At 34.1% G+C, this 22,228-nt stretch overlaps 1 protein-coding gene across 1 annotated transcript in view; it reads left to right on the plus strand.

Annotated features, from left to right (window-relative positions):
• Positions 1–22,228, plus strand: part of CCDC7 (coiled-coil domain containing 7) — a 407,709-nt gene that overhangs the window by 339,043 nt on the left and 46,438 nt on the right. Inside the window, 2 exon segments of the mRNA XM_045062653.1 lie at positions 9,035–9,139; positions 19,725–19,808. Of these exon segments, the coding sequence (XP_044918588.1) occupies positions 9,035–9,139; positions 19,725–19,808 (189 nt within the window).

A 22,228-nucleotide genomic window follows, 5' to 3' on the forward strand; every position in this document is an offset into this window, starting at 1 on the left:
TGAGTGCAGAAAAAGGAAAGATAATTTTCACACAGTGTGGTAAGCCTGGCACAGTTTGTATGAGTACTATCTCTCTTGGTGAGAAATGTCCCAAACCCAAGACTCATTCTTTTTTTGTTAATATGTATATTTTTAATTAAATTATAATTATCATACAGCATTTTATTAGTTTTAGGTGTACAATAAAATAGTTCAACAAATCTATGCATTATGCACTGTTCATCACAATTAGTATACTCTTAATCCTCTTCAACTATTTCACCCATCCACCCATCCATCCCCAAGGCAGCCACAAGTTTGTTCTCTATGTTTAAGAGTCTAGTTTTTATTTATCTCTTTTTTCTTTGCTTGCATGTTTTGTTTCTTAAAATCCACATATGAGTGAAATAATATGGTATTTGTCTTTCTCTGACTGACATATTTCACTTAGCAATAACCTCTAGATCCATCCATATTGTTTCAAATGGCAAGATTTCATTCTTTTTATAGCTGAACAATATTCCATTTTGTGTGTGTGTGTGTGCGTGCGTGCGCACCATCTCTTTATCCATTCATCATTTGATGCACACTTGGGTTACTTCCATATTTTGGATATTTCAAATAATACTACAATAAACATAGGGGTGCAAATAAGCCCAATTATTGGATTTTTAATTTTTTGAGGAACCTCCAAATTGTTTTGTATGGTGACTGCACCAACTTGTATACCTACCAACAGTGAACAAGGGTTTCTTTTTCTCCACATCCTCACTACCACGTTTTGTTTCTTGTATTTTTGACTTAAGCCATTGTGACAGATGTGAGATGATATCTCATTGTGGCTTTGATTTACAATTCCCTAATTATTAGTGATGTTGAACATCTATTCATGTGTCTGTTGGCCATCTGTATGTCTTCTTTGGAAAAATGTTTGTTCGTGTTCCAAGCCCACTTTTAATTGGATTATTTGTTTTCTTGGTATTGAGTTGTATAAATACTTTATATATTTTGGATATTGACCCTGTATCAGATATAACATTTGCAAATATCTTCTCCAAATCAGTAGAGTGACTTTTTGTTTTGTTGATGATTTCCTTTGTTGTAAAAAGTTGTTATTTGTTATAGTCCAACAGCTTAAATTTGCTTTTCTTTCCCTTGTCTGAGGAGACATAACTAAAAAAATGTTTCTATGGCTAATGTCAAAGAGATTACTGCCTGTTTTCTTCTAGGAATTTTACAGTTTCAGGTCTACATTTAGGTCTCGAATCTATTTTGAGTGTATTGTGTATGGTGAGTGAGAGTAGTCCAAATTCTCTCTTTTGCATGTAGCTGTTCAGGTTTTCCAGCACCATTTGTTGGAGACATTCTTTCTGCCCATTGGATATTCTTGCTTCTGTTGTCATAGGCTAATTGACCATAAAAGAGTGGGTTTATTTCTGGACTCTTTATTCTGTTCTAGTGATCCATGTGTCTATTTTTGAGCCAATATTATACTGTCTTGATTACTACAGATTTGTAGTGTATCTTGAAATCTGGGATTGTGATACCTCCAGCTTTGTTTTATTTTTCAAGATTGCTTTGATATTCTCTCTTTTGTGGTTCCATACAAATTTTAAGATACTTTCTCCTAGTCCTGTGAAAAATGCTATTTGTATTTTGATAGGGATTGCATTGAATTGGTTGATTACTTTGCATGGTATGGACATTTAAGTTAACAATATTAGTTCTCCCAATTTGAGTGGAACATCATTACTTGTGTCATCTTCAGTTACTTTTATCAATGTTTTATGGTTTTTGTAGTGAAAGTCTTTTACCTTCTTGGCTAAGTTTATTCCTAGGAATTTTATTCCTTTTGTTGGTGCAATTGAAAATGGGGTTGTTTTGTTTTTTAAGTTTTTATTCAAATTCCACTTAGTTAACTTACAGTGCAAGTTTCAGGTAAACTTAGTTTCAGGTAAACAATGTAGTGATTTAAGAAACAACACAATGGACAGAGTATAGGAATAAACCTAACCAGAGGTAAAAGATCTATACTCTGAAAAAGATAAAACACTAATGAAAGAAATTGAAGATGACACAAATAAATGGAAAAACAACCCATCTCATTTACTGGAAGAACAAATATTTTTAAAATGTATTTATTTCCCAAAATAAATCTAAAATATACATTTAATGCAATCCCCATCAAAATACCACCAACATTTTTCACAGAGCTATAACAAACAATTCTAAAATTTGTATAGAACCACAAAAGACCCAGATAGCCAAAACAATTTGGTAAAACAAAAGCAAAAACGGAGAAATCACAACTCCAGACTTCAAGTTATATTGATCAAAGCAGTATGATAATGGCACAAAGACAAACACATAGATCAAAAGAACAGAATAGAAAACCCAGAAATGAACCCACAACTATATAGTTAATTTATTTTTGACAAACAAGGAAATAATATCCAATGGAAAAAAGTTCATGTACTTTTTTTTCTTTTTTTATTTTCTGTTTGATCCATTAATATTTTAGTAGCATGTTGTTTAATCTGCATGTATTTTTGATCTTTCCAGATTTTTTTCTTGTGATTGACTTCTAGTTTCATAGTGTTGTGGTCAGAAAAGGTGCATGGCATGACTTCAAAGGTTTTGTATTTTATTCAGGCCTGTTTTGTGACCTAATATGTGATCTATTCTGGAGAACGTTCTATGTGCAATTGAAAAGAATTCACAGCCATTGCTTTTTGTTGATTTTATGTTTAGATGATTTGTCCTGTGATGTAAATGAGGTGTTAAACTCCCCTCCTATTATTGCAATAGTTTGTTATTATTTTATATAGTTCAGTGTTCCCATGCTTGGTACATAAATATTCACAATGTTAGATCTTCTTGTTGTATTGTGTAGTGCCCTTCTTTGTTTCTTGTTACAGTCTTTGTTTTAAAGTCTAGTTTGTCTAATAGAAGTATTGCTACTCTTTTTGATATCCATTTGTGTGGTAGATGTTTCTCCATCCCCTTTCTTTCAATGTACAGGTGTCTTTAGGTCTAAAATGAGTCTCTTGTAGGCAGCATGTAGTTGGTCTTGATTTTAATCCACTCTTACACCCTATGTCTTTTGATTGCAGCATTTAACCCATTTACATTAAAAGTAATTACTAATATATATGTGTTTATTGTGATTTCGTTAGTTGTTTTGTCATCATTTCTGGATATTTTCTCTGATCCTTTCTTGTTTTGTCACTCTTAGTCTCTCCTTTCCTATCAAAGAGTCCCCTTTAATATTTCCAGAGGGCTGCTTTATTGCTCACAAACATCTTTAGTTTTTGTTTGTCTGGAAAACTCTACCTCTCCTTCTATTCTGAATTGTAGACTTGCTGGTGAAATATTATTGGCAGCAGATTTTTCCCATTCAGCACTTTGAATATATCATGTCACTCCCTTCTGTCTTGCCAAGCTTCTGTTGAGAAATCTACAGCTAGCTTTATGGGTCTTCCCTTGTAAGTTAAGGATTTCTTTTGTATTGCTGCTTTTAAGATTTTTTTCTTTATCACTATATTTTGCAAATTTAATTACAATATGTCTTGGTGTTGGTCTCTTTTGTTGCTTTTGATGGGAGTTCTCTGTGTCTCCTGGATCTGGATATCTGTTTCCTTCCCAAGATTAGGGAAGTTTTCAGGTATTATTTCTTCAAATAAATTTTCTGCCCCCTCTTCTTGCTCTTCTTTGGGAACTCCTATTATTCAAATGTTATTATGTTTGATGGAGTCTCTGAATTTCCTAAGTCTATACTTATGTTGCATAATTCTTCTTTCTCTTTTCAGTTCAACTTCATTAATTTCTAATAGTTTGTCTTCTGTTGTTAATAATTCATTCCTCTGCCTCAAGCATGTTTCTAATTTGCTTATTGCTGTCTTAATCTTGAATTTTTTTTTACCTCTTTTATCTCTGTGGTATGGGTCTTATTCATATCTTCCTTTCTCAAGCCTAGTGAATATCCTTATGATTGTTGCTTTAAATTCTCCATTAGGAATGTTACTTCTATATGTTTTGCTTAGATCTCTGGCCATGGCTGTATTTTGCTCTTGCATTTGGGATGAATACCTCCATCCTGGCACTTTGTCTCAGTCTCTGCCTTGTTCTGTTTGTTAGAAAAGCCAGTTATGTCTACTGCTTCTGACATTATGAATAAGAGGTCATGTATTGCCCAGGGCCTGTCACTTCTGGAAATGTCCCTACTGTGTGTTGTGTGTACTTTGCTGTTGTGTTTTGGCTGCTCTGTTTGTCATATGAAGAGACTCTCCTTGCCTGCTGTGGGCAGTGTTTGGTCCTTTGCCTGAATGTAGTGGGTTTTAACTAGGTGTGCTTGGTCTATTTGTGAAATGAGGCCTGACACCACCTCTACCAGAACTGAAAGCCTACAGAACTCTCTGGTTGGGAGACATAGTATGGGCAGAGATTTGTACTGGTTTCTGGGGGAGGGACCCACCACACAGTCTAAGGCAAGTTCAACTGAGAACGGCAGTCCCACCAGCATAGGGCTTGGTGTATAAAGTTAGGCAGCCAGTGTTAATGCTGTGCTGCTTCCCACAGGTATGCTGAGGGAAGGAAATTGGGAAATTGTGCCAGCCAATTCCTTTGTTCCTGGAGAGGTGTCACCATGAGTGCTGCGTCTCACTGACACACTCTGAGAAAAGCAAATAATCTCTCTCCTCTGTGCCCCAGGTGTTCTTCTGATACTGTTTCCAAGTTGTCTGCCTCCAGGTTGTTTCCCTGCCTTCTCTCCAGGAGCAGTGCAGCGTCCTCTGAGCTCTTTGCCAGCAAAGTCCACTGACCTTTAAAACTCTAGGCTCTAAGGACACCTGGTGGCTAAGTCGGTTAAGTGTGTTTGAATTTGGCTCAGGTCACCATCTCACAGTTCATGAGTCTGAGCCCTGTTTTGGGTTCTTTGCTGTCAGCTGGCAGCCTACTTAGGATCCTCTGTTCTGCTCTCTATGTCCCTCTGCCACTGGTTCTCACTCTCTCTCTTTCAAGAATAAATAAATATTAAAAAAAAAACTTTCCAGGCTTTAAGGTACACTGATTGTAATAACTCACAAAATTCAGCCCCTCTAATTTTCCAAGCCAGTGGATTTGGGAAAACATTCTCCTGTGCAATCTCATGTGTTTCCTCTCTCTCTCAACCTTCTCTGTAACCACAGCTCCCTCCCGTCTGCAACACCCATAATTCATTTCTCCCCTAAACCAATTCTGCATACTTCCTACCTTCTTTTATATGGGCTTTTTCTTCCCTCTTGTGAATTTGTTCTGTCAATCTTCAGGTTGATTTCTGGAATATTTAGGATGTTTGATCGTTATTTAAGTTGTATTTGTGGGAAGAGGTGAGCCCAGGGTCCTCCTACTCAGCTGTAATCTTTCCTTAAAACCCAGAAGAATTAACATTGTTAAAATACCCATGCAACCCAAAGTCATCTATAGATTTAATGTGGTTACTATGAATGGCAATTCCACAGCAATAGAAAATATATCATAAAAATTGTGTGAGAAAGAAAAAAGAAAGAAAAAATCTACAAATAGCCAAAGCTATCTTAAGAAAGAAGAACAAATTTCCAGGCTTCAGTCTTCCTGATTTTAAACTATATACTACAAAATTATTGTAATCAAAACTGGCATAAAACACAGCCACATAGACAAATGTAATGGAACCAAGAGTTCATAAATAAACCTATGCCAGATACAGTCAACTAATATTATGCAAGGAAGCCAAGAATACTCAATGAGGAAATAAATTGTGTTGGAAAACATGAATATCCACATGAAAAAGAATAAAATTGATCCCTTATATACAAAAATCAACATAAAATGGATTAAAGAATAAACTGTGACAGTTTAGAAGAATCTCCTAGAAGACAGGGAAAAAGCTCCTTGATATTGATTTTGGCAATGACTTTTTAGGTAAGATACCCAAAGCACAAGCAACAAAAGCAAGTAGGACTAACCAAACTTAAAATCTGCACAGTAAAAGAAACAATCAGCAAAATGAAAAAGAAACCTGAAGAATACTAAAAAATATTTATAAACTGCATATTGTATAAGAGGTCAATATCTAAAATATATCATATAACTCAATAGCATTAACACTAATCCAATTAAAACTGGGTAGAGGACCTGAATGTATACATTTTTTCAAAGAAAACATTCAAATCACAAGCAGGTAGGTGAAAAGATACTGAATGTAACTAATTGTCAAGGAAATGCATATCAAAATCACATAAGATATCATCTCACACCTGTTAGAATGGTTATTATTAAGGAGACAAAAAACAACAAGTGCTGGTGAGGATGTGGAGAAAAGGGAACCTGTATGCACCTTTGGTGGGAATGTAAATTGATACCTCCAGTGGAAAACAATATGGAGGTTACTAAAAAATAAATAAATAAAATAAAATAAATAGAATTATTGTGATTGAGCATAACTTCTAGGTATGTATCTGAAGAAAAGGAAATCAGAACCCTAAAGAGATATCTGCACTCCCACGTTCATTGCAGCATTATTCACCTTAGCCAAGTAAGGAAAAAAATCTATGTATCTTTTTGGCAAATAAATGGATAAAGGAAATGTGGTGAATATATAAAGTGGAATATTATTCATCCATAAAAAAGAAAATTTTCTTTGAAACAACATGGATAGACCTTGAAACTATTATGCTAAGTGAAATAAGTCAAACAGGAATATCAAGTACTGTATTATCCCACTTATATATGTCATCAGAAAGTGCTAACTCATGGAAACATAGAGTATAATAGTGGTTGCCAGGGGCCTGAGAGTAGGAGAAATGGGGAAATGTTGGTCAAAGATTACAAACTTCAATTTATAAGATTAATAAGTTATTGTGATGTAATATACAGCATGGTGACTATAGGTAACCATACTCTACACTGGAAAATTCCTAAGAAAATACATCTTAAATGTTGTCACTATAAATGTAATATATTTTATTTATATTATATATTTTATATATTAAAGATTAAACAGTGTATATTTATATATACTTATTACATATACTTGTTTATATATGTGCTAATATATTTATCTATTTTATGCATATAAGGTGATAGACATGTTAACATTGTGGTATTCAGTTTGCAATATATAAGTGTGTCAAATTATTAAACTGTAAACCTTAAACTTATACAATTTTATATGGCAATTATATCTCTATAAATTTGGGGAAATTTAAAAAGGAATGTATGTTTAAGTTTTGTAAGTTATATTTACCTTAAGATAATCTTCCATCATTTCTCTTGAGAACCATGATTATAATAACTATATTATAGATGACCTAGCTTGTATTTTGTGAATGAACCCTACTAGATGATGCCATGCTGTTTTTTTAATAATTCTCTATTCTATTTCCTTACTTATTAATTTAAGATTTTTGCATTTTTATTCTAAATCAGTACTGTTAATGTGGCCGCCACTAGCCACATATGAATATTGAGCACTTTAAATGCAGGTAGTCTGAATTGAGATATACTATAAGTGTATCACACATACAAGTATTTGAAGACCTACTATGAAATTACTATAAATTAATTTATATTATATATATTTTTTTTCTGTGTAGTATTTTTATATCCCTATGCCAATTATGTCTGTCAATGTTAATACCCTTGCAGTGACTACTTTGACTTTGTAAAAATAAATTCTCTTTTTATGTGCTATGGCATAGGATGTAATATAAAGAATCCCACACATTAAAATATGTGGGCCTGTAACTTTTGAAAAGGTTAGCTTAATTGTGAATTTTAATTTTTAATTGTTCTTTCCACTTTTTCTGGTATATTTTGCTCATTGGTATTGTTTTTGAAAGTGCTGATTTCCTCAAGATTTTAAATCTTATTTTCCTGTTACTAGATGATAGATATACTGGTAGGTAAATAATGATGTTTAACAAAGAAATATTGGCTCTTAAATCCTACCCATATGTTAGAATTAATTCTTTTCTAAAATTAGGTAATTCTTTTTTGACAATAGCTGATGATTTCCTTTGTCCTACAAACATGCATAAAACTTTTTTATTACTTGAAAATATTTTACAATCTTGGAATCCCTTGCAAATATCTACATTTCTGGATTCCCTTGAGAATGTTGATGACCCAGGAACACCAGGCCTGCATTTGTAACAGTCAATTGGAGTAATAGCTTTTTATTTTTAATAAATGTATACTCTCCATTTCACTTCTGTCATTCATGCCACTCCAAACATCACCAGGTCATTTCACTCACATTGCATGCTTAGTCCTGGTAGACCTTTGAGTCTACTATCTAGAGACTAGGTTTTGGATTCTAAAAGAACAAAATTCATTTCAAGATTTTTCACTTCAGAATATGAACTTCCAAAATATTCGTAATCTTTCTCAGCTCTACTTCCCTTATCTATTAGATGGGAATGAAATACCTACTTCCTAGAATTATTGTGAGGATTAAAAGAGATGATATTTGAAAAATGCTTAGTATATTATCTGACATATGGTAACTATTTGATAAAGTTTTAAAAATTATTAGACATGTTTGTATTCAATTGGATAATGTATGTTAAATTGTGAAGTAAATAAGGTTAAGGGGTGTACTTGTGATGAGCACAGAGTGTTGTATGTAAGTGTTAAATCACTGAATTGTACACCTGAAACTAATATTAACTAACTGGAATTTAAATAAAAACAAAACAAAAAAAATAAGGCTAGAGACACCTCAGATGGCTCAGATAAGGGTCCAGCTCTTAATTTCAGCTCAGGTAATAATCTCAGGCTCATGAGATAGAGCCCCAAATCAGGCTATGCCCTGACAGCACAGAGCCTGCTTGGGATTCTCTCTCTCTCTCTCTCTCTCTTTGCCCCTCCCCTGCTCATGCTAAAAATAAACAAACAAACAAATGAACGAACTTAAAAAATAAGGCTGAATAACTATATAGTAAAATATTTCTAATTGATTTTATGTGCTATAATTGTACTGTAAATAAAATTTTAGTTTTAAATCAACTAATTTGGCAATCTGTTATTATTCCAGTCAAAAATGAAGTAGCCTCAGAACTTCCAGATATGGCAGATATTCCAGCAATTAATCCATCAATTAGTGATCTAATACTTCAATTAGATTTAAACAAAGTAATAGGTAAGTAGAAATTTATGATGTTTGGGCAAGTAAAACACAGTCTAAGAGTTAAAGTATTTCAGCTCTAGTTCTGTTGTTAAAAGAAGATAAGAAATTCAAATGTAGGGCAGACTTTCTCAATTTAAAAATAATTTTATTCTAATCAATCTATATATCAATTAATATTCAGCTTTAAGTGACTTAATTATGTGTTCATTAATCCACCAAACAAGCTTTCATTAGGTAATACTTAATAGTTTTCCTTTCCTGTTTATAAAACAAAAATATATAGGATTCTCCCTAGATTGTGAATTTTTATAACAAACTTGATGCTATATGATCAGTTTCTTAGAGAACATAATTTTGATTTCTTATATCATTTGTAATAACAAGATGGAATAAGAAAAATGGTACTTTCACAAGATAGGCAATATAGCTGCTTTTTGATCTACTTATCACAAAGTTTGGACTTTTTTTTTTTGAAGTTGAGTCTTTTCATTTATTTATAGTCCTCCTGTATTTTTATTATTATTTACTTTATCTATTTTTAATTTACATCCAAGTTAGTTAGCATACAGTACAATGATTTCAGGAGTAGATTCCTGCTGGAGTCCAGCTCCAGCAGGTCCAGGGGTTCCCGAAGGATGAACAGCGTCGGCAAAAAAGTGAAAATAAAGCAAAACTAAGACAAAAATGAAAAACTAAAATAAAAAACTAAAATAAAAATGAACACAAACAACAGCAGCATGTTGAGCTGGCCGATTTATTGCAGTAAACGTGGCATTATATATACTAGTGATTTTCTTGTAACATATGTCATCTATGTTTTTCTAACATTACCCAATTCTAAAATTGTTCCTTTGTATAATCACCCAATAAGGAACAACATGATTGTTTTGTCATAACGTTACCTCCTGCCCTTTGCTTATTGATTAATTTCTTTTATTGTTTTTATTATGTATCTATGTTTATCTATAATTTACAAAGTATTTGCTTTGCTGTTTTCACGAAAGATCATTTATCTCTCAACACCTCAAGTGGAACAGTTACAAGAACATGACCTCTTAGTTGTTTCCCTGAACCATTTGTGGTTTTGAAGAACAAAAGTGTTCGCCTGGGTCCGAGGTGTCAGGAAGGGGGCCAAGAGGGCCTTAGAAACCCACGCCTTATACATTCTCAGAGAGACAGTGCACCTAGCAACCAATGAACCATTCTGTACTTTAACCGACTAGGTTCAATCATCATCTGGAATGCCTCCTGGGGGCCAAGTGGGCCAAGGGGTTAGAGTGACTTGTGTCCATAGATACACTCCTTAGTTAGCAGAGTGGGGCTTTCAAATCCATATGTCTCTCTTATACAGGCCCTTTTTGCTGGCAAAGGTATGAGGCGTCCATCCATAGGGGATGGTAAAGGCTAAACGTAAGGCCACACAATTTCTTGCGGAACCTTATTTTCTTTCCTACTGGTTCTTTTCCCAGAGGGCCTGTCAAGGGCAATTCTCCAACAGACAATACCCCGGGTAGTTTTAAGGCCAAACTACCTAAAAGCAGGAGTACAAGAAGCTTCACTGTTGGTGGGCCACCTTGCAGTCACCAATCCGTCCACAGCCTGGGCTTTGCCACTCAATTGGGGATAGCTCAGCTTCCAGCAGATTCCTTAATGTCCCTTTCCCATTTAGCTCATCTCCCCCTCCTACAATCCCTCCAGCAATCTTCTGTTCCCTATAGTTAAGAGTCTTTTATGTTTTGTCCCCCTCCTTGTTTTTATATTATTTTTGCTTCCCTTCCCTTATGTTTATTTGTTTTGTACCTTAAATTCCTCATATGAGTTAAATCATATATTTGTCTTTCTCTGACTGACTAATTTCATTAGCATAATACCTTTTAGTTCCATCCATGTAGTTGCAAATGGCAAGATTTTATTCTTTTTGATTGCTAAGTAATATTACATTGTATATATACCACATCTTCTTTATCCATTTATCCATCAATGGACATTTGGACTCTTTCCATACTTTGGCTGTTGTCAATAGACCTGCAATAAATATTTGGGTGCATATGCCCCTTTGAATTAGAATTTTTGCATAAAATAAAAATCCCAAAAGAGATCACAGGCAATAATATCTGTGACAGCTGTTGTAGCAACTTTTTTTTCTAGATGTGTCTCCTGAGGCAAGGGAAACAAAAGCAAAAATGAACTATTGGGACCTTATCAAGATAAAAATCTTCTGCACAGTGAAGGAAACAATCAGCAAAACTAAAAGGCAACTGACAGAATGGGAGAAGATATTTTCAAATGACATATCAGATAAAGGGTTAGTATCCAAAATATATAAAGAACTTATTAAACTCAACACCCAAAAAACAAATAATCCAGTGAAGAAATGGGCAAAAGGCATGAATAGGCATTTTTCCAAAGAAGACATCCAGATGACTAACAGACACAAGAAAAGATGCTCAACATCAATCATCATCAGAGATATACAAATCAAAATCATGATGAGATACCACCTCACACCTGTCAGAATGGCTGAAATTAACAATACAGGAAACAACAGATATTGGCAAAGATGTGGAGAAAGGGGAACCCTCTTACACTGTTGGTGGCAATAGAAACTAGAGCAGCCACTTTGGAAAACAGTACCTGGGCTCCTTGAAAGGTAAAAAATAGATCTACTCTATGACATAGGAATTGTATTACTTAGTATTTACCCAAAGGATACAAAAGTACTGATTTGAAGGGAAACATGTACCCCAATGTTTATAGCAGCATTATCAACAATAGCCAAACTATGGAAAGAGCTCAAATGTCTGTTGACTGGTAAATGGATAAAGAATGTGTTGTGTGTATGTATGTGCATGTACTTTGTGTGGATGAAACTAGAATGTATTATGCTAAGCAAAATAAGTCAGAGAAAGACATATACCAAATTATTTCATTCATATGTTGAATTTAGGAAACAAACAGATGAACAAATGGGAAGGAGAGGGAAAAGAGAGAGAAACAAACCATAAGAGACTGTTAATAATAAAGAACAAACTGAGGGTTGATTGAGGGAGGTAGGAGGGCTGGGCTAAATGGGTGATGGGTGTTGAGGAATGTACTTGTTATGATGAGCACTGGGAGTTATATGTAAGTGATGAATTACTAAATTCTACTCCTGAAACAAATATTTGAAAATAAAAGAAATACCAATGGCATTTTTTACAAAAATGTTTAAAAACTACACTAAAATTTTCATAGACCACAAAAGACTGCAAATAGCTAAAGAAATCTTGAGCATGACGGGCAAGGCTAGAGACATCACTTAGTCTGATTTCAAACTATATTACAAAGATACAGTAATCAGGACAATATGTTGTTGACATAAAAATAGGTAAATAATTCCATGGAACAGAATACAGAGCACAGAAATAAACCCACTATCATATGGTCAACTGATTTTTTGACAAAGATACCAAAAATATACAATGGGAAAAGCATAGTTTCTTCAATGCTGTTGGGAAAACTGGGTAACTTTATGCAAAAGAATGATCACCTATTTCCATAATACACAAAATCAATTCAAATGGATTAAACACTTAAATCCTAAAACAATAATACTCATAGAAGAAAACACAGGGGGATATCTTGATGTTTCTCTAAGCAATAATTTTGGATTTGATATCAAAAGCACAAGCACAAAAGAAAAAAGTAGGACTATATCAAACTAAAACACTTTTGTATAGCAAAAGAAACAATCACAAAATGAAGAGGCAATCTACAGAACAGAAGAAAATATTTGTAAACTACATTATCTGATAAGAGGTTAATATCCAAAATATATAATGAACTTCTACAACTCAATGGAAAAATCACCAATAATTCATTCACAATCACAATAACTTAAGTATCTGAACAGGTATTTTTCCAAAGAAGACATATAGATGCCCAAGAGACATATGAAAATATGCTCAACATCATTAATCATCAGGGAAATGCAAATCAAAACCACAATGAAGTATCAGCTCACACTTTTTGGAATGGCTATGATCAGAAGACATGGGATAACAAGTATTGGTGAGAATGTGAAGAAAATATAACTCTTGTACACTGTTGATTATAATATAAATTTGTGCAGCTATTATGGAAAATATTAGTTTCTTTTTCCTTTAATGTTTATTTATTAAATAATAATAGATTTATTATTTTTATTATTTATTTTATTTATTATTTTTATTTTATTTTATTTTTCTTTTTTCTTTAATATTTTATTATTTAATAAATATACAGAGGTTTTAAAAAAATTAAAAATAGAACTACCATATGGTCTAGCAGTCACAAGCTGGATTTATATGTGAAGAAAAGGAAATCATTATCTCAAAGGAACATTTGTACACCCATATTTATAGTGGCATTATTTACATTAGCCAAGATGGAAATAACCTAACTGCTCACCATCCATTGATGACTGATGGATAATAGATAACGAATAATGAATATGTAGATACCTATGTGTATGTGTACACAAACATGTATGTATATACATATATATCTATATCTAACATATATATGCATATATATGTGTGTGTGTATATATATATATATATATATAATTTTGCCATAAAAATGAAGGAAATACTGCCTCTTGAAAACATGAGGATAAACCTGGAGAGTGATTGGTCAAAGGGTTCAAACTTTTAGTTATTAGGTAAGTAAATTCTGAGGATTATATCTAATAATACTCTATTGCTTATGTGATATTTGATAAACACTCTCACTAAACAGGAAGGGAGGGAAGGAGGGACGGAGGGAGAAGAAAAGAAAGAAAGAAAGAAAGAAAGAAAGAAAGAAAGAGAGAAAGAAAAAAAGAAAGGAGGGGAGGGGAGGGAAGGAAGGGAAATTCACTATGTGAAGTCATGGATGTGTTAGCTTGATTGTGACAACCATTTTACAATGTGTACAAATATCAAATCGTTGTGCTGTGCACTTTAAATATATTATAATTTTATTTGTTAATTACACTTCAATTAAGGTGGAAAAATGGATATGTCATAAAGGCATGGAGAAAAATATGCATGAATAGCTGTATTAGGATCAGAAAAAGCAGACTGAAAAAAAGAAAAAGAGTTCAAGGCAAGAAAAATTACCAGGGATAAATAGAAGTGTTAAGTAATAATAAAAGAACAAATTCTCCAAGAATATATAATATTCCTTAATGTGTGTATGCCTTAACTCATATGTGCCAAAATACATAGGCAAAAACTGGACTATAGATAAAACTATAAGGAGAAATAAAAACATCCATTATTACACTTGGAAACTTCACCCTTCTATCAGAAATGACTATAACCAGCAGGCAAAAAAATCAATAATAACATAGGTGAACTCAACAACACCATCAATGAACTGCATCTAATCGATATCTATCTGAATACCCCATCCACAATAGCAGAATACGCATTGCTTTCAAACTCACAAGCTATATTCACAAAGATGGACCACATTTTAAGATAGAAATAGTGTGTTAAAAATTTGTCTAAAATATAAATCACACAAATCATGCTCTCAGCCCATAATGAAATTAAATGAGAAATCAGTGACACATGTAGATGGAAAATCTCAAAATATTTGAAGATGAAACAATATACCTCTAAAGTGCATGTTCTAAGAAGAAGTGTCAAAATAAATTTAAAAAATTTGAACTAAGTGAAAATTAAAATATTACTTATCAAAATGTGTGTGATAAAACAGTGAAAGGAGTGCTTAGAAGGAAATTTATAGCGTTGAATTCATATATTAGAAAATAAGAAAGTAAAAAATCAATAATCTCTCCTCCCCCTTAGGAAACTCGAAAAAGAGAAGCAGAAAAATTGTGATGAGTTTGGACTTTTTTTTAATTAATACTTACATTTTGTGAAAGACATTTTTAAGAGAATTAAAATACATACTATATATTGATAGAAAATATTTGCCAAACACGTATCTCATATAAAGTATTTGTGTTTGAAATATATAAAAATAATTAAACATTAAAAAAACAATGCTATTTTAAAACCCTTAAAATATCTGAACATCCATCTCTTCAAAGAAGATAGAAGATGACAAGTAAGCATAATGAAATCATCAAATGTCATTAGGAAATTGCAAATAAAAACAATGAAATACCTAATGATATACACCTATGAGAATGGCTAAACCAAAAACTGACAACACAAAATGTAGTAAAGTATATGGAATGCATGAACTCTCATTTATTGTTTTTGAAGATGAAAAATGCTATACCCACTTTGGAAGACAGTTTGACATTTTTATAAAGGTCAACATTATCTTACCATACAATCCAGTAATTATGCTCCCAAGTGTTTACCCAAATGAAACCTTATATCCAGGCAATAACCTGCACATGAATATTTATAGCAGGTTTACGTATAATTGCCCCATTTTGGAAGCAACAAAGATGTTTTCCAATAGGTTAATGGATTAACAACCTGTGGTACATTTATATAATGGTATATTATTCAATAATAAAAAGAATTGGGCTATCAAGCTACAGAAAGACATGGAAGGAACTTAAGCACACATTGCTAAGTGACAGAAGCCAGCTTGGAAAAGCTATATTATTTCAACTATATACCACTCTGAGAAAGGCAAAACTATACAGATAGTTAAAATTTCAGAAGTAGCCAGGGGTTCAGATTAAGGAGTAATGAAGAGTTGGAGCACAAGGAATTTTCAGGGTGCTGAAGCTATTTTGTATAATAATATAGTGGTGGACACATGATACTATATATTTGTCAATATCTGTAGAATTGTACAACAAAAGGAGTCACTAACATAAACCATGAGTATTATTAGTAACTCATCAACATTGGTTCATCAACTGCAACAAATATATTATCTAAAATAGGATGTTAATAACGGGAAATTGTGTGTTAGGGGTAAGAAGTATTTGGGAACTCTGTACTTTCTGTGTAACTTCTCTGAAACCCTAAATTGCTCTAGAAAAGAAACTATTAACAATTTTTTTGAAAGGATACAAAAATACTAATTTGAAGGGATACACGTACTCTGATGTTTATAGCAACATTATCTACAATAAATGGAAATAGTCTAATGTCTATCAACTTATGGATGGATAAAGAAGAGGTGAAATATGTATATAATATATGTATATATATATATTACAACTCACAAAACTTTATATATATGTAATATATATGAAATTATATATATATATATGCACATATACATATACATACATACATATAGGGTAGTTCTATTTTGACTCTTTGAGGAACCTCCATACTGTTTTCCAGAGTGACTGCACCAGTTTGCATTCCCAACAACAGTGTAAGACAACGGTTCCCCTTTTTCCACATTGTCACCCACATTTGTTGTTTCCTGTGTTATTAATTTTAACCATTCCAACAGATGTCAGAATATCTCATTAAAGTTTTGATTTCTAATTCTCTGATGATGCGTGATGTTGAGCATCTTTTCATGTGTCAGCCATCTCGATGTCTTCTTTGGAAAAATGACTATTCATGTTTTCTGCCCATTTTTCAACTGGGTTATTTGCTTTTTGCGTGTTGAGTTTTCTAGGTTCCTTACATATTTTTGGATACTAACCCTTTGTCAGATATATCATTTACAAATATCTACTCCCATTCCATAGGCCGATTTTTAGTTTTGTTGATTGTTTCCTTCGCTGTGCAGAAACTTTTTCTCTTGATGAAGTCCTGAAGTTTATTTTAGCTTTTGTTTCCCTTGTCTCAGGAGATGTATCTAGTAAGAAGTTGCTAGTCAAACAGGTTACTGCCTGTGTTCTCCTGTAGGATTTTGATGGTTTCTCATCTCACATTTAGGACTTTCATCCATTTTGAATTTATTTTTGTGTATGGTATAAGAAAGTGGTCCAGGTTCATTCTCCTGCATGTCGCTGTCCAGTTTTCCCAATACCATTGTTGAAGAAACTGTCTTATTCCCATTGTGTATTTATTCCCTCTTTGTTGAAGATTTGTCAGCCTTATAGTTGTGGGTTCATTTCTGGGTTTTCTGTCATATAGACACATTGATCTATATGTCTGTTTTTGTGCCAATACCATACTGCCTTGATCACTACAGCTTTGTAATATAGCTTGAAGCCTGGAATTGTGATGCCTCCAGCTTTGCTTTTCTTTTTCAAGGTTGCTTTGGCTATTTGGGGTCTTTTGTGGTTCCATGCAAATTTTATGATTGTTTGTTCTAGTTCTGTGAAAAATGCTTGTGGTATTTTGATAGAGATTGCATTAAATGTATAGATTGCTTTGGGTAGTATAGACATTTTAATAATGTTTGTTCTTCGAATCTATGAGCATGGAATGTTTTTCCATTTCTTTGTGTTACCTTCAATTTATTTCATCAGTGTTTTATAGTTTTCAAGTTACAGATCTTTTAATAAAAGAAAGGGAAAGAATCATATGTAAGCATCCATTCCTTTTTAAAACACTTTTTAATGTTTATTCGCTTTTTTGAGAGAGAGAGAGAGAGAGAGAGAGAGAGAGAGAGAGAGAGAGAAGGGGAGGTGCAGAGAGACACAGAGACAGAGAATCCAAAGTGGGCTCCAGGCTTTGAGCTGTCAGCAGAGAGCCCAACATGAGACTTGAACCCAGGAACTATGATATCATGACCTGGGCTGAAGTCAGATGTTTAACTGAATGAGCCACCCAGACATCCCTGTACAGCATCCATTCTTCATGAAAAACCTCAAAAAGTAGGGATAGAGGGAACATACCTCAACATTATAAAGGCCATATACAAAAGACCCACAGCTAATATCATCCTCAATGGGGAAAAACTGAGAGCTTTTTTTCTATGGTCAGGAACTAGACAGGGATGTCCACTCTCACTACCATTATTTAATATAGTACTATAAGTCCTCACCTCAACAATCAGATAAGAAGAAATAAAAGTCCTCCAAATTGGCAAAGAAGTCTAACTTGAACTATTTGCAGATTGTATGATACTCTATGTAGAAAACCCAAAAGATTCCACCAAAAAGTTGCTAGAACTGATACATAAATTCAGTAAAGTCACAGGATACAAAATTAATGTACCGAAATGTGTTGCATTTCCATACACCAGTAATGAAGCAGCAGAAACAGAAACCAAGGAATCGATCCCATTTACAATTGTACCAAAACCATAAGATATCTAGGAATACACCTAACCAAAAAGGTAAAAGATCTGTACTCTGTTATATCATTTTTAAAAACAGCTCAGTGAACTCCAAGCACAATAGGATTTAAAAAAATAATTAGGGAAGTGGAAAGATACAAGTGAAAAAAATGTGACTCTAGGTTATTTCTCCAGCACATAACTTTTAATTCCTAATAGTTAACCTGATCTTTTCTCAAATACTATTCACATTGCCTTTTGTTTATTTGAGGATCCTTTGCTTCCTCAATTCAAATGAGCAAATCTTTCTTATATATACCAGTTGGAGAAAGATCCAGAGAAGTTAAAATACATCTGTTAATATTCGCCCATGTTTTATTTATTTGTTTTGCCATAGATCTTATTACATTCTCAACTGGTTGTTACTTAATTATTGAAAACTAGTTCTACCAAATCCGACACATTTCATTTTTGTAATGCTGTAGCAGGTCACCACCTTTATACAGATTGCAGTGTTGCTATACTTGGATTGCCAAGGTCACAGTGCAACATTAACTATTTATTGACTCAGCCATTTTTCCAAAGAAACACTTCCATCTGGATGACTAGCTCATGACAGGTTTCCAAATCTAGGTGCATGCTGTTAGAAACAACTTCACAAAACTTTAGACCCTGTAGCTGACCTTACTTGATGATTCTTAAGTGTTCCTTTTTCAGTATAAACTGTCCTTTAGCCATGTTCATATATTTTTCCTGTAATTGGATCTAGTTGTAGTTTTTAAATCAAGCAAAAATTTCAAATCACATAAACACTCGAATGAAGAGAAACCAAGTCTCAATCCTGGCATTCCTGCAAATTTAACCATTTCCTCCTCCCCAGTAACAATGTCTTCATGCTAACGAGACCCAGGAAACCACTTTTTTCCCTTTAATCTACAAAATATCTTGTTATTCTTTTCCACTACAGATGCCTACTTTTTTTTTTACAATTAAATAATATGAAAGGGGCATAAAATATTCTTAGGTAAGTCGAAGATTTTCTGCTCCCTGCTAATTTTCTCTGACAATGGAGGCCATGGTTTGTAATGTAACCTGTGAGGAAAAAAATGTTATGTTCCACATCCCTAGGTATACCCCTACAATATGATGATGATTTTAGTATAAACTTGAAAGTTATATTATTATCATACACTCTCCAGTATATTTTATTTTAACCAAAGACATAGTATTGTATGGAAAGGGCAGTGGTTAAAAGATTATGATACGTAAGTTTGTGCATCAATTTTGTCATTATCTAGATACACAATATATGGAGACTTAATGATTGCTAGTATACCTTCCAATAATAAAGTTTGCTGATTTGGCAATACAAATATTTTATTATAATTCTTATTATTTAATAACAAGTAGATAGTTCTATCTTAGTAGAGTTACCTTATGAAGTGTTTTGGTGTTCTTATTTGTATAGAAACTGATATAGAACACTTGAAGGATGCCATTGAAAGAAGTATATTGGTGAAGGAAAAGAAGATACAATCAAAGAGTCTCCCTGGTAAGAACAAGAGTTTGCAAGTCTATATTTCTGGTTTTAAATGCACTTCTTCGGAGTTTTTTTTTTCATTTTTTATATGAAATTTATTGACAAATTGGTTTCCATACAACACCCAGTGCTCATCCCAAAAGGTGCCCTCCTCAATACCCATCACCCACCCTCCCCTCCCTCCCACCCCCCATCAACCCTCAGTTTGTTCTCAGTTTTTAACAGTCTTCTATGCTTTGGCTCTCTCCCACTCTAACCTCTTTTTTATTTTCTTCCTTCCCCTCCCCCATGGGTTTCTGTTAAGTTTCTCAGGATCCACATAAGAGTGAAACCATATGGTATCTGTCTTTCTCTGTATGGCTTATTTCACTTAGCATCACACTCTCCAGTTCCATCCACGCACTTCTTTGGAGTTTAATGAAGACTGGGTCTATATGAAAATAGTAGCTATATGTTATTACTATACAGATAAAATCTTCATAAATATTCTCATAATTCATTATACTCTGGTGTTTACTAGAAATAAAAATTTACCTAGATATTAGGAGTTTTAGAAATCATCCATTTAGAAATTAGACCATAAAATAAAATGCTATAGTGGCCTTAAAATATGGTTGGTGAAAGTGTGTCCAATCATATATTATTAATTTTCTATACTTCATGAATATAATAGCAACAAGAATTTAGAATAGTTAATTCATTAGTTACCATTTCCTTCTATTTGATGCCATATTTATGGTATATCAACTGTAACAGAGTACATTGGCTGTGTTATATAGTTTGGAGATTATACTATTGCCTTTACTCATTAACAGCGATGAACATACTGCCATTGCCTGCATATGCCATATATGCATATATATGCATGTACATATGCAATATATACAGATATTTGACTGTATTTTTCACATATATATATATATATATATATATATCCCTGTTAAAAAACACTGTCATCTAAAGGTGACTGTGTCCACATGTCCAAAGGCTTTGTCTTTTGCAAATAACTGTGAAGGGAAGGATATTATTTTAAAAAAGAAAGCATGGAAATACAGTAACTGAAATATTAAAATTCACTAGAACTGCTCAGTAAATTTATGCTGTCAGAAGAAAATGAGTGGAGTGGCTCAGGTGGTTAAGCATCCTACTTTTGGCTCAGGTAGTGATCTCATGGTTTGTGGGTTCAAGCCCTGCATCCAGCTCTATGCTGACAGCTCAGAGCCTGGAGCCTGCTTCAGATTCTGTGTCTCCCTCTCTCTCTCTTCCCCTCCCCTGCTCATGCTCTGTCTCTAAAAAATAAATAAACATTAAAAAATGTTTAAAAAAAAAGAAGAAAGAATGAGCAAAACTAAAGTACTGAAATACTACAATAAGAGCTGAGAAATTAGAGCAGAGAATATAATTTGAAACAATGGCTTAAAGAGAACTAGATGTTTATAAACAAGATGGTTAAGATCCAACATGGAGAAGTAGGGGAACCCAAAGTTCCTTCCTCCCTCAAACACAGCAGTGTTGAGGCCAAAGGACTTTGAATTCCAAGAGTCTGGGTTACAGAGTGACAAAGACATCTCTAGGGACCCACAGGGACAACCTGGACGGGCCATAGGTGTGTGATTGCGAACTGGGGGAGATAAAATGGGCTGTGTAGGCAAGGATTGGAGAAAGTGTAGGACTGTATCTGGACAAGAACAAAACCACGGAGCAGAACGGAGAAAGATCCAATCGCTAACTGCAGGGCTTTCTCCGGACTGGGGCTGGCTGCCCTGTTCACCCACCTGGGGAGGAGGGGAGCCAGCCCCAGGCTTAGTAACTAGTTCACAGGCACAGTCTTCAATGGAAGAAAGCAATCCCCTCCCTGGAGTGATGTGGCAAGAAGGTATATAACCATTCAAAGTACAAAGACTGCCTGCGCCTTTCAGCCAGAGGCCATATACAGGTGGCGTGGAGCAGCACTTCCCCAAAACTGGGGCACTTGGAGGGAGACCCTTTAAGACATCAGGGTTTAAGTCCAGGCAAGTGCCAGTAAGGTGTAGGAGTTGGTCAAGTGGGACAAACCGCCTCAAGTGGGGCAGCATGCAGCAGCTTTCCCCTGAACCAGGGCGCATGGAGTGGGATCCATTAAGACATCGGGGTTTAAATCACAGCCAAGCACCAGGGAGGTGTAGGAGTTGGTGGAGCGGGACAAACTGCCTTGTTCCCATCTGCGGCACTGTGAGGACAGTCTGAAAACAGTGGTTTGGGACACCTGGTCTGTGGAGGAGAGACCGGGGTGTTGCCATTTTTCTCCCCGACACCAACAAGGTGGAGCTTCAGGGAACTGACAGCAGACCCACAGTGGAGGGGGTCCCTACCTATACCAAACCATGCCCTTCTGTGCCTGGTAACTGTGTATTTACGAGAGCAGGATTGACACTGACCAACCAAACAGCCCC

The sequence above is a fragment of the Felis catus genome, chromosome B4 (assembly GCF_018350175.1).
Source record: "Felis catus isolate Fca126 chromosome B4, F.catus_Fca126_mat1.0, whole genome shotgun sequence".
NCBI lineage: Eukaryota > Metazoa > Chordata > Mammalia > Carnivora > Felidae > Felis > Felis catus.